The sequence below is a fragment of the Oncorhynchus masou genome, chromosome 14, assembly GCF_036934945.1.
Source record: "Oncorhynchus masou masou isolate Uvic2021 chromosome 14, UVic_Omas_1.1, whole genome shotgun sequence".
Classification (NCBI taxonomy): Eukaryota; Metazoa; Chordata; class Actinopteri; order Salmoniformes; family Salmonidae; genus Oncorhynchus; species Oncorhynchus masou.
The window spans coordinates 3,085,386-3,099,270 of NC_088225.1; the positions used below are offsets into that span (position 1 = coordinate 3,085,386).

The 13,885-nt window shown below is 44.4% G+C and overlaps 1 protein-coding gene across 1 annotated transcript; it reads left to right on the plus strand.

Moving 5' to 3' along the window:
• The first annotated feature begins 469 nt into the window (after positions 1-469).
• On the plus strand, positions 470-13,658 carry LOC135553961 (endoplasmic reticulum membrane sensor NFE2L1-like). Its single transcript, XM_064985930.1, has 6 exons — positions 470-782; positions 2,259-3,033; positions 7,381-7,548; positions 9,900-9,989; positions 10,089-10,244; positions 10,384-13,658. The coding sequence occupies exons 2-6, from the start codon at positions 2,506-2,508 to the stop codon at positions 11,722-11,724; spliced, it is 2,283 nt and encodes a 760-aa protein (XP_064842002.1). The 5' UTR covers positions 470-782; positions 2,259-2,505; the 3' UTR covers positions 11,725-13,658.
• Positions 13,659-13,885: the final 227 nt, after the last annotated feature.

Genomic DNA, 13,885 nt, shown 5'->3' on the forward strand with positions numbered 1-13,885 from the left:
CTCATGGGTGGGCGGATCCTCCGCTGGCCTAGAGGAGGCTCCGCGAAACCAAGCCCCTCATTCGGCCATGTTGGCTCCCTCAAATCCGTGAATGATGTTAGGTCCTTGTTCTCTAGGAACCACAATGGCGTCAGTTTCTTACAGTGGTGTTTTTACGCGTTACTCCAAAATGAACACCGATAAGGTTTTGATGGCCACCTACTTCATATGGCCAAGTAGTGAATTATGGGACATTATGCATATGCATCCTATCAGTAGTATCTTTAAACTAATGTGTATAGAATACGTCAAAAATCAACTACTCTTGTTACAAGTGATAGCCTACTTTATTTAAAAAATATATGTGATTCAAACCATGTTGCGAGGCTCGTCTGGATTAGCCAGCGTGGATGTCTTTCTGTTCTAGTTCATTCTAGAACGGCAGATGGCAGCAATGCACATAGAGATGGACTGACAGACAGACAGTAGGATATTCTACTTTGGAGCCTGCGTACGGTGTGGCTTTGTGGGTGTTCAATTGATTTGGCAGGGTTGATATAGATGGGCGGTATAGCCTATAGGGGGGTATGGTTTTTTGACGCCGCGTAGTTATAGAAAAGAGAAATGGTAGGCTTCACGTCATGTAGGGAGGGGACAGCGAGCTGCTCGTTGAACTGAGCAGGGTTTAAAATGATCCACTCTCGGATTTAGAGTCAGAATACAAAATCTTCCAAAAGGATTGGGCTTGCTGCGTTTCCACTGATGTGCCCATTCGTTTTGACAACTCCTGTCTCCATAGTCCGGTAAGAGAGTCAAACCAGGAAACTAACATTACCTACACTTGTTTGTGTTATTTGGCAGTTATGTAGGTCTAATATGGGTGTTATTGCTGTACGCAAATGTGTAAACAGGCTGTACACATTTTATACCTTCAATTGAGATGAAGTGGAGTTTACAGGACAGTTAAAAACAGTTATACATGGGATATTCAGTTGCTCGACCCATTTCTATTTGCCAATAAAAGTGGAACATTTCTGAAGAATGGGGGTGGAGAATTAATGTCAACGGTTTTAAGATCCTTGACGTCCATACATAATTCCAGATATTTTCAAATGAACTTCTAATGATTTCGCGGGTTCCTTCAGTGCACTTTGATGAAAAAGCCCACAGGTTAAATTCTCAACGTTCTCCCTGTCAGACAGGTTCAAATTCAGTAATTTAATCCATCTTTGGTTGAACGGGCCCCTCACATGACATGATGTTTAATGCAGGAACAACTGCAATAGACATGCCTATTGAAAACATTACGTAATACATTACAAACAGTAGCCTACAGTTACCGAAGTAATTGCGTTGTCAAGTTATTCATTGACCCATTGGTTGGCAGAATATGCTTGTTATTTCCCGGGTAACAGTGTGATTACATAATGTGGTGTAACCTTCACCACTGTCTGTCTAGTACCCGCCCTGGCGCTAACTACTGTACCAAACAACTTCTAGAACGAACAGAAGGAAGTAAGTGGAAGTGAAGACACTGGTATTTGTTGGTAATAAGAACACTCCCCTGTTTGTTATCTTTAGGAATATTTTTTTTAAATTCGCTTTGGGTCATACTCTTTAAGTATACAATAATCGTATATAGGGCACACTTAAGCCTTTTGGGGCCCCAAAGCAAGATTTGGTTGGGTGCCCCCCCCACCTCTGGCCCCCTCTTGACGGTGGAGAGACATTTATTTGTTTTTAAATTAATCTCCCGCAACTCTACACATTTTGCCATGGGGCATAGGAAAAAAATCTGTTTTATAGCAAATTTCCTGCAATTCTACACATTTTGCCATGTGGTGGAGAGAAATGTCTGCAGTTTTAAAGCACATTCATGCAATTCTACACATTTTGTAACGACAAAAGGCATATTAATATAATATCTGAGTGAGAATGACTAACAAAATCATTGGGGGCCCTATGGAGGTCAGGGCCCACGTGCCCAGTCAGTATTCAGCCATGATTACCACAAGTTTAGTCTAGGAAGCTAACAACTAATCTAAAAAATGTTATTTTTGGGTTATGGGACCCCTATCGGCCGTAGGCCCTAAGCGACCCTGATCTTATAGCATGGTGTTGAATTCAGCAGCCTTTTCCTCTGCTGTTTCATCAATTACGTTGGATTCACTACTTTTTATTTTATGAATGGTCTTTTCAATGTGATATTCTTTTGAAATAACTAACCAGTTAATTGTATTATCTAACTTTATTCTTTCATGTTGTGTTTGTCCTTATAGGATTTAACGATATTTGGAAGAGTGAAGTGGAGGACACATCACTTCTTTTTTTTTATCTCACCATAGTGTCCATTTTGGTGTATGCAAAATAGCTTTATTTTGCCTCTTTATTACATTGACTTGAAGCTATAGATAATCCATCAACAGACAATAAGTCTTCTGAGGCTTGCACTTGGCATTTTGCCACCCACCACGTCTCCATTCCCTCGTGTCTTGCACTCGCCCTGTAAAACTCTGAAGACAAGACATGATGTGCCTGAAGAAATATTTCACAGAGGGCTTGATCCAAGTCGCCATCCTGCTCAGCCTGGTTGGCGTTAGAGTAGATGTGGGCCCTTACTTGCCCGCCTCGCACGAGATGATTCTGGGCCCCACCTCTACCCTCACCCAGACCCAGTTCCACAGCCAGCTGGACGGCCAGGACCTCCACCCCAAGAGTGTAGACCTGGACGGCTTCTTCACAGCCTGGAGGCTTCTGGGCTGGGTCCGCTCCCTGGACCGCCTCCGGGTGCCCAGCTCGGAGCTAGAAACCTGGCTGGTGCGGCGCGAACCTGATGCCCTGGTGGTGGGGGCTCCTGGCCAGCCAGCCCCCCTGGAGGGAGGTGCAGGTGGGTTGGAGGTTCCTGCGGGTGACCAGGTAGGGTCGGTCATGAGGTCAAGCGTGGTGGCGGGGTCGGATTACGGGCCAATCGGAGAGGACAATCTGGACACCATGGTGGCCCTTCTAAGAAGAAGCCATGAGGAGGAGGATAAGGATGAGGATCTCTATGAAGAGGTAAACTATGGTGAACTCTTCTACACTCTATGTCAGTAAGACCAGTGGCAGCATAGAGTGGTGTTCAAGAGAATTGGCTGTGTCAGAGCTTATTCAATGTTCAAATACAATGCAGTGCCTTAAACAAATGAATACACAATAGTGAACTACATTACTGCAAATCAGTCCAAGACTCTGCCACTGGAGAAGTGGGTTCAATTAGGCAACAATCAAACTGTTGATTTCCAGTAGGCAAGTGATACACCGGTCATATATCATTAGGGATCAAGGGCAGGATTTACCGGAGGCTGAGATCACTATAAAAGGAGGCTTAACTGGGAGAGAAGAACACCCTAGTATGAAAACAGCCTTTCAGTAAACACAGTGGGGATTCCCACCCTCCTCGGATTCAAGCAAGCAAAAGCTTCCTGGTTGTATTTGCTGTATCATGCTGTTCATTTCAAACCTGCATAACTGAGAGATTGCGATGCACACAAGGCAAGATATTTACTATTTTAGAACTCCCTTCAATTTTACAGCATCTAAGATTGCAAGTCAAGAATGACGTGTCGGTTACTTTTCAGAATAAGTGACTGATAACTAATCCTCAAGGCCTGCAGACTGTACGATTTGTAGGCATCTTACGCCACAATTTTGCCGTCTCAGACAAGATGTCCACGTCGTGCGCAAATTCTTAGGTCGTCAACGATTGCCAGACGTCTTGGCTTATTCAGTGTGACTAACATAACTTAGCAGGCGTAAAAGACATGCCTGAAATTAGACGCCCTACATACTGGTCTTGACGAGAAGGGGGGGGGGGATGTTGGGGGAGGTTCCCTTCTGCACTATTTTAATCGAATCTTATAATAATCGATTATAACTATGTAATAATCGTAAAAGACTGAATCTGACGTACAGGGTGGGGAGGCCTTAAAGTTAAACATTTTTCCTGTTATAATGTTTGTTTTAATTATAGTAAAAGGGTTCCCGGGGATTGTATATTTGGCATGGTGTCTGGTGGGCTGACCTCTTCAGATTTCAATAGCAGAAGTATCATGACCAATATGACGAGGCAAACCACTTAGGTCATTCGTAGTCAATATTTACTCTCTGAGGACTTGCTGAACTTGAAAACACGACATAAATCACTTTAAAAGACAGGAAAAATATCAACAGTCTTGTTTTATCCAGTCTATTTTTTGATAAGTGTGGATATCCAACTGTTTTGCAACAGTTACATTAGAGTAATTGTAAGAAATTACAATTAACCCATGTCACAACCCCGTCATTATGTTTTAGCATGTGCTCACTTTTGTTCGAGCCTGTTTTTTGGCACCCGAAACACTCATTGAGCAACAGTGTTGGGCATTGAATGACAGAATCACGGGGAGTGAGTGCAGCAGCATGCCAAAAGCTTGGCTGGACATCCCCTTGTTTTTCCAACAGCTGAGGGAGAGCTGCTTGTTGATATGTTCCACTGTGAGGGGAGCGGTGGCCGGGCCCAGGCGACTCTGTGTCAGGGGGAAAGTAGGCCAGAGAGGGGTGCGTGACTGGAAATGTGTCCCACTTTAGCCACTGGCTGTTTAGTCTTGCCCCATACATACAGCTTTCCATACCCATCGAAGCCCAGCAGATTTGGTGTAGGGATAAACTGTCAAAGTACACACATTCCGTGTAGGATAATTGTATTTGTACACCAATCATATTTAGAAGTGAAATCACAATAATCCTTGATTTTACTGAGGAAATAAATATATCTGAAGATACCTGAAATATTACAGTTAAAACGTGTATTTATTTATTTACTCTTCACAGAGACAGCTTTTACACAGGGGAGAGCTTTTACACAGGGGACAGCAGGAGACAGCTTTTAAACAGGGGACAGCATTTACACAGGGGACAGCTTTTACACAGGGGACAGCTTTTACTGCTAAAATCTAGACCTTGAAGGGAAATTCCAAAATCACTTCCATTTAGCACTGAGGTACAATATTAGACACTTTGGGAGTGTAGGGAGTTTTCAGTCACTTTAGGGTCTAAATATATATCTGCTTGGCAACATGCCCGAGTACGCACCCTACCTACACTGGACTTGTTTTGGATTGGGGAAAGTATGGGGGTTGTTTTGTTTTAGTCCTCTGCGTGTCATTGCCATCTCCTGGCTTCTGGTCTTTTGGGTTATTTGACTGTGTACCCAGTCTCAACCTCGATGACTGCAGACATCCACAGACATCGGACGGAGGCTTGAGTTTAGTCCCAAATCAGAAGCCACTCTCAGGGCAGTGAAAGTGGTTCAGACTGGACGTGTAGCCCTGTTGGCTATTTCTGGACGGGAGGGCATGCTTTTTGGCATTGCTAAATGGTACTCAGTTTAAAATGTACATGCCTCATGTTTTCCCACCAACCCCCCCCCCCCCCCATGAATAGTCATGTTGACAAATATTTTGTAACATAGTTAACAATATATATTCTTGAGGCTCTTCCTACCTTAGATGGTTATGCTTTCTGGGTCATCCAAGATTCCAATAAGTGATATTGAACTGAGCATCTGAGACCAAGTTAGGTGCTGCAATCGTGATGTAACGATTCAGACATACTGATACTCTTAGTTCCTTCCAAGGATCTAAGTGTCCCTGATAACGATCTTCACACAGACTAACTCATCAGTGAAGCAGCAACCGCACCGAGAGAGCTGGGCTGTATTTTTCAACCCCAGCAGGTTCATATTATGGTAGCAATGTGTGGTACTGTCTGGGTCTGGGGCATGTCACCACATCTCCCCCTCTTATAGGTGTTGCTATTTTTACAGGGCTAGGCTGGACAGGTCTCGCGTGCCAGACATCACCAGTCCTACAGTATTAAGTGAGAGGAGAAAAGTCAACAAAGCTTCCTCTGGGATAGTGCTCTCTCCCCTTTGCCCCCTCCCCTCGCTCTGTACATTCATACAGAGAGGGTACAAGGACCTCTCCTAAGGCCATGTGTGATAATTTGTCTTAACTTCCCAGACTTGTTCTATTACAACTAATCTCTGCTCTATTACCTTGACTTGCTCAATGAAACACAAATGCTGCCGAGCTCATTTGTCTGAGCATCTCAGGGCAGTAATAATGTGACGTGTCAATATTGTGGAAGGTGGCAGACTGACAACATTAGTATGGACTCGCCGGCTCTGCTGTAAACCACAGATGTTGGTCTTGGAAACTTGGACTCGGAGCTCAGAGAGCTTTGTAGTTATGCTACAATCAGAACATTGCCCCCGTGACCACTGCTTGTTTGTTTTGTAACACGAGGTGGCATCATTCTAGCACACAGTTGAACCTTTGATTTCGCAACGCTTGTTTACCAACTTAGGCTAGTAGTATATTACCTCTTCAAAGAGGTATATGTATAGCCCTATACACATAGCCCCATGGACCCCATCCACTGCCCAAATCTGTCCAGAGCTGCTGCCTTTGGCCTCACACCCCCCTTACCTAATACTTCTCATGTTGTGCTTATGCTTGAGGAAAACATGCTGTGCAATCCCTTCCAGTCACATTCAGGTACACATTGATCCAAACCCATAAGAGTGCTGCCAGAGTAGCAGGACCACAGGCCTCAGGGAATGGTCAGTGGCAGGGATTGGAACCGGTTCAGGGAACAGAACAGAAAACCTGAGGAAGGGAAACAGAACCTGGAACCAAAGTGAGCTCTATTCTTCCAGAACAGAACCGTTATTTTCTAACCTTGAGAACCGGTTATAAATGTTATTTTCATGTTACCAAAATACTCCTAATGTGTAGTGTGTCATTTAGTTTCCAACCCCTGGTCAGACGTCAAACATGTTGTCAAATACGGTTCAAGGGGTCACAATATCAGAATGTTCCAAACAGTCAAAGTGTCAAAGCCAAGGAGAAGCCAAAGACGGTTAGTTAGTCAGTTTCACCCAGGTCGCTGTACTGTAAGGTAGAACCGGGGCATCACCCCGCACTCCAGTAGTCTCTTTTCAGTGGAGGGCGAGAGGATCAGCTACAAATTTAGAACTGGTTTTGGGACATGACTGGAGCAGTTGGTATCACTAAGCTCCAACTTAAGGAAAAGGTTAAGTCTATTCATAGCCATCTCACTGTTTGTATGCAATGTCTACTAATGTATGGGCCTTCATGGAAAAAATAAACAAGTAGATAAAACGCAAAGTGGCTCCGATCCCCTCTTTTTGTCCCCGGCATGTGTCCCATCTAAAAATGGTACAGCGATAACTTTAATCAAACATACAAGGATACATAGGGCATTGTATGGATGATTGAATGTCATAGTTATTATGCTTAATAAGGAGGTGCAGATAACATTGCTACGCCTAACATTTCAATTATTATTGTGTGTTCACAGGACACAGATACACTTTGGCAGGATCATTCTGATCGTGGACGCCATCAGGGGCCTGAGGGGGGAGAGGAGGAGCTGCTGGTGGGGGACACCTGGAGAGAAATCTGGAGGGATGGTGGACCCTCTTACGACCGTGCGAATAGAGAACTTGCACAGGATTTATCTGATCAGGTGGGACTCAGTCCTGAGGCTTACAGTGGCAAGAAAAAGTATGTGTACCCTTTGGTATTACCTGGATTTCTGCATAAATTGGTCATCAAATTTGATCTGATCTTCATCTAAGTCACAACAATAGACAAACTGTACTTAAACAAATAACACACAAATTATTGTATTTTTCTTGTCTATATTGAATACATCATTTAAACATTCACAGGTTGGAAAAAGTATGAACCCCTAGGCTAATGACTTCTCCAAAAGCTAATTGGAGTCAGGAGTCAGCTAACCTAGTCCAATCAATGAGACGAGATTGGAGAGGTTGGTTAGAGCTGCCTTTCCCTATAAAAAAACTATTGCTATTCACAAGAAGCATTGCCTGATGTAAACCATGACTCAAACAAAAGAGATCTCAGAAGACCTAAGATTAAGAATTGTTGACCTGCATAAAGCTGGAAAGTATCTCTAAAAACCTTGATGTTCATCAGTCCATGGTAAGACAAATTGTCTATAGATGGAGAAAGTTCAGCACTGTTGCTACTCTCCCTAGGAGTGGCCATCCTGCAAAGATGACAGCAAGAGCACAACGCAGAATGCTCAATGAGGTTATGAAGAATCCTCGTGGCAGCTAAAGACTTACAGAAATCTCTGGAAGATGCTAACATCCCTGTTGACAAGTATACGATACGTAAAACACTAAACCAGAATGGTGTTCATGGGAGGACACCACGGAAGAAGCCACTGTTGTCCGAAAAAACATTGCTGCACATCTGAAGTTTGCAAAAGTCCACCTGGATGTTCCACAGCGCTACTGGCAAAATAGTCTGTGGACAGATGAAACTGCAGTTGAGTTGTTTGGAAGGAACACACAACACTATGTGTGGAGAAAAAAAGGCATAGTACACCAACATCAAAACCTCATCCCAATTGTAAAGTATGGTGGAAGGGAGCATCATGGTTAGGGGCTGCTTTGCTGCTCAGCGCCTGGACAGTTTGCTATCATCGACGGAAAAATGAATTCCCAAGTTTATCAAAATATTTTGCAGGAGAATGTTAGGCTATTTGTCCACCAATTGAAGCTCAGAAGTTGGATGATGCAACAGGACAACGCCCCAAATCACATAAGTAAATCAACTACAGAATGGCTTCAACAGAAGAAAGTACACCTTCTGGAGTTGCCCAGTCAGAATTCTGACCTCAACCCGATTGAGATGCTGTGGCATGACCTCAAGACAGCAGTTCACACCAGACATCCCAAGAATATTGCTGAACTGAAACAGTTTTGTAAAGAAGAATGGTCCATAATTCCTCCTGACCGTTGTGCAGGTCTGTTCCGCAACTACAGAAAACATTTGGTTGAGGTTATTGCTGCCAAAGGAGGGTCAACCAGTTAAATCCAAAAGTTCACATACTTTTTTCCACCCTGCACTGTGAATGTTTCCACAGTGTGTTAAATAAAGACATGAAAACCTATAATTGTGTTGTTGTTATTAGTTTAAGCAGACTGTGTTTGTCTATTGTTGTGACCTAGATGAAGATCAGATCAAATTTTATGACCAATTTATGCAGAAAGGTATTTCCAAAGGGTTCACAAACTTTGTCTTGCCACTATAAATGTCCATATGCCATATATACCTGTACACTTGGACATCCTGGTTCAATTATGTTATAAACGCACATGCTGAAATGTTAAGACATAGCAAGACTGGCATTCAAGATGGAATAGGAGCCGCTTTCCCCAAACACTGGAAACTTTCTGCCTCAGCTCACAGACCGATTGAGAGGCCCTGACAGGTGCACTTTGGGAAAGCGTTACACTCCGGTTGCTTGAAACAAAATATGGGTTTTCTATCCTGGCTGTGCGTCATGAAGAAGGATAGGGTGTTTGGGGTAAATGAGGTGGAGATAGGAAACATTCTTCCCAAGTGTGTAAAATAAGAACATAACCCAGAAACCTTCCCTTTTATAGGGCAGTTTCTAACCCCAATCTATTGCACTCCTACAGGTTAGAAGAGACCTGAAACACTTGCTAATCCGCTATACCTAAATATGGGAACAGGGGCAGCCACATATCATTACAAAGGCATTTGCATGCCTCAGTGGTGTATAGCTGGAGCATGAGATTACTGTGTTCCTCCTTAGGTCAAGCAGAGTGAAATGAAATTGACATTCGATACCACACTACAAAATGATTCAGATAAAGCCACGCTGTTCTGTTTAGTTTACCCTCTTGCCATAACATGTTCTATAAAAGCCTAAATCATCTCCACCATCTGTGTCAGTTCAGCCCGGAAGAAAATGAACCATTGTCACCATCCAGAACATCCAGGTAGCTCCCTGCTCACTCCTGTTCTCTTCTCCATCAGTTTGCCAGCTTGGAAGCTCAGTCCTCAATGTCCTTCCAAGAATGTCTACGGCTCTTGGAAGACACCTTCCCCTTTGGAGAGGAGACAGAGGTACAGTACAGTTGTTATATTTGATGGTACTAGGGCAAGAGATGACCATTGATAGGTTTGTTGACCATTGGATGACCATTGGGATGTTTCTGTTTTTAGCCGTCAGACCCAGTTGGCGTAGATCTGAGGGAAGCCAGCGGAGAGGACCCAACCCCTGTCCGAGAGCTTCTTCTGTCCCCCCTGTCGTCCCACGGGGATCCCTCCCTGGACTTGGAGCAGCAGTGGCATGATATTCTTGCCATCATGGACCCAGAAGTAAGTCCTAAGTGGTTTCTGATTTTATCCCCCTCATAATTTATTTAAAATGTTGAAAAGTGTATAAACTTTGAAATACCCTGGCCCTGAAAGTAATTCAAAAGAAAATCTAATCTAACTTCTTGCACTATTTTGGAAGGATATGGACCTTGGCACAGATGTAATGCAATCTGGATCTATTCAGAGTTCCTGCTTGATGGACACCGTTCACCAGGATGTCAGCCTTCAGCAGGCAATCCTGCCCAGAAGCAGCCAGGATAGTTACCCCTTCAACCCCAGCTTCGGGGGCAGTGTTCCCCTGGAGGCCCCACTCCAGCTAGCCCTGCTCAGTCCGTCCTCCAGCGTACCTGACTTTGACCTTAACTTGACCTTTGGCCCATCTGACCTGACAGATAGCACCCTTCCTTTGGCACTCAATGGCACAGTTGGCAACCCCATGCCTTCCATTCAGTCAAGTCTCTTTCTGGAGGAACCAGTCCTGCCTAGTCCACTCGGCTCCCTCTTGGATGATGCCTTGCTGGATGAGCTTAGCTTCCAGGACCTGGCTCTGGAGGAAGGCTTCAACCCAACACAGGCCTCCCAACTTGAGGAGGAGCTAGACTCTGATTCTGGACTTTCTTTGACCTTCAGCCACAGTCCTGCATCCCCTAGCGGCTCAGAGGCATCCTATTCCTCTTCTTCGTCCTCTTCATCGTCTGACTCTTCCGTGTTTTCTGAAGAAGGGGCTGTGGGCTACAGCTCTGACATGGAGGTTATTGTGGAGCGAGAGGAGGGTGCTGTGGGAGGCTACTCCCCAGAAGTCAGCAAGATGTACAGCACAAGCTACCAGAAGCCTGGGCGTTTCAACAACCTACCTTGGCTGGAACAAGTGGGCCACGACCACACCTACAACCAGCCTAGGGCCACCTCTCCCAGGCAGGGAAAATCCCTCAAGCTTCCAAAGTCGCGTTACAGCAAACCTTATAAGCATGACATTTCCGATAAGCTTTGGGGCCGTGATGAGCGCCGGGCTCGCACCATGAAGATCCCCTTCTCCAACGATCTCATTGTCAACCTGCCCGTGGAGGAGTTCAACGAACTTCTGACCAAGCATCGTCTCAGTGAGGCCCAGCTCAAACTGATCCGAGACATTCGCAGGCGGGGCAAAAACAAGATGGCCGCTCAGAACTGCCGCCGGCGCAAGCTTGATGTCCTGTTTGGGCTCGAAGAGGGGGTAGAAGGATTATGCCGCCACAAGGCCCGCCTGTTGAAGGAAAAGGCAGAGAACCTTCGCTCCGTCCGGGAAATGAAGCAGCGGCTAAGTGGTCTGTACCAGGAGGTTTTTTCCCGTCTGCGGGATGAGCAAGGAAGACCCTTGCTTGCCACTGACTACAGCCTCCAATTTGGCAATGATGGACAGGTCCTGCTTGCTACACGGAACGGTTCAGCCATTGAGCAAAACGGCAAGCCTCACAAGAAACAGAAGGATGGAAAAAAGTGAAAAAATTAGTTGGGTGTGTAGTTTGGAGTCGATTGACAAGGAGATGGCTGTAAAGTTTCAAGAATTTCTCACAATAAGTGGGACCTGAAAAGGCAAGATGCAAGAGGATGCTCTTCCTAAGTCGATTTAATCTGCACTGATACGTTTATTTTCTGGAAAGGACATGTAGCACAAATATGATCATGCAAGAATCTTGTGAGGGTCATGGAAAAACAAAGGGAAAACCTGTTTCAGGAGCAGAATAACTGTTGGGAGGACCCTGTCAGCTTTCCAAAGAAATACAGTACATAAAACACTAAAAAGGTGACAAGGAAGAAGGGCTAGCCTATAAGGCCTTCAGCCAAAAGACAAGACCGGGCCCTTAGCGCAATGCCGGCACATTGCTGTTCCGGTTTTCCAGTGCCTATATGTTGAGAGGTTGGGCCTAGGTTCCTTGAAGTCATCACTCACAGGGCAGTTTATTAGGTATACATCTAGTACCGGCCCAGACCCCCCTTTGCCTCCAGAACAACAAACTCTTCTGGGCATGGATTCTACAAGATGTCGGAAACTTTTGTTGCTCAATTTGTATCAAGGGGACCTAACGTGTGCCAGGAAAAACATTCCCCACACCAGTACAGCACCTACAGCAGTCTGTACCAGGCAGGATGGGTCCATGGACTTATGCTGCTTATGCCAAGTCCTGACTCTGACATGAGCATGACGCAACAGGAACTGGGATTCGGCTTACAGTGGGGGTGATGGTGATAACATGCCCACTGGAGTCATTTGTTTGTAGCTGATAGAAGTGGAACCCGGTATTGCGTCTGCTGCAAAAGCCCATCCGTAACAAGGATCAACGAGTTGTGCGTTCCGAGATGCCGTTCTGCACACCACTGTTGTACAACGGCGTGATTTGTCTGTTTGTGGCCCAACTGTTAGCTTGCACGATTCTTGCAATTCTCATTTGACCTCTCTCATGAACAAGCTGTTTTTGCCCACAGGACTGCCGCTGACTGGATGTTTTTCATTTATTTGTCGCACCCTTCTCGGTAAACCCTAGACACCGTTGTGTGTGAAAAGCTCAGGAGGGTGGACGTTTGAGATACTGGATCCGGTGAGCCTAGCACCGACCATCATACCACGCTCAAAGTCACTTAGGGCACTCATTGCCCATTCTAATGTTCAATCAAACAGTAACCGAATGCCTCGATGCCCATCTACCTGCTTTATATAGCAAGCCTCGGCCACAAGACTCACCGCCTGTAGGAGTGATCCATTTTAATGAACGGGGTTGTGTAGCCTGGTTGAGAACAAAAGGGAACTAAAAAGGTTTGCTCCTGTCTAAAGCCTACCGAACACAAGTTGCCATTAACTAGTAGTGAAGGAGTTGGATAGTGCCTTTAGTAAAGCCTTAGTTACCAACACAGCTATCTGTGGTTCTCAGGGGATGTGACTGCATGATATGGTACAATGATATTCGGGAAATAGACTAGTTTAAAGTACCTGGAAATAGTATCTACTCGGGCCCAGGGCCAACAATATTGTGTTAATGATATGGTTGTGGACTTTTATTTGTAACAAGTTGAAATTGGAATGCCTTTATCACCAGTATCCTATTGGAATACAACTGTTAAAGCTGCATAAAATATCACAGCATTTTTGGAAATGTTTTAAAAAGTTTGAAATGTATTAAATGCCACTACAAGTACTGTGATTGTGTCCTCACACTACTGTTAAAAGCTTTGTAAAGCACTTTCCAAGTGTCCAATATCAGCAAAAGAAAAGTATTTAGCAAAAACACTGAATTGGAGGTGCTTCATTGTATTATTGGTTTCAAAAGAACCCGATTTTGTCGAGAATGTGTTCTCACCCCATTTCTGTTTCATACTTTTGAATACTTGCTGGCAACCAAGGGATGTTACTTTTGGGTGGATAAAACATTTTCAACCTTACATCTCTTTTTGATCCCTTATTCCTTGACGATTGAGTGATATTACAAAGAATTCTAATACGTAGTAAAAAATTACAAGTTAACTTGCTCCCACAAATTATATGAAACACCATTGTTAACAAAAAAAGATTTATTGTCCAAAAACATTTAAACAAGTGAAAGTAACCACTGCAAAATGGTGACTGATTGGAAAGCAAGAAACATGCAACAAGAGATGTATCTTCAGTA

Bases quoted from the DNA above. Each gene is read 5' to 3' on its own strand.
- LOC135553961 (XM_064985930.1), top strand. From the start codon at position 2,506: ATGATGTGCCTGAAGAAATATTTCACAGAGGGCTTGATCCAAGTCGCC. The intron at 9,990-10,088 runs GTACAGTACAGT...TTCTGTTTTTAG, and splicing joins CCTTTGGAGAGGAGACAGAG to CCGTCAGACCCAGTTGGCGT. The intron at 10,245-10,383 runs GTAAGTCCTAAG...CTATTTTGGAAG, and splicing joins TTGCCATCATGGACCCAGAA to GATATGGACCTTGGCACAGA.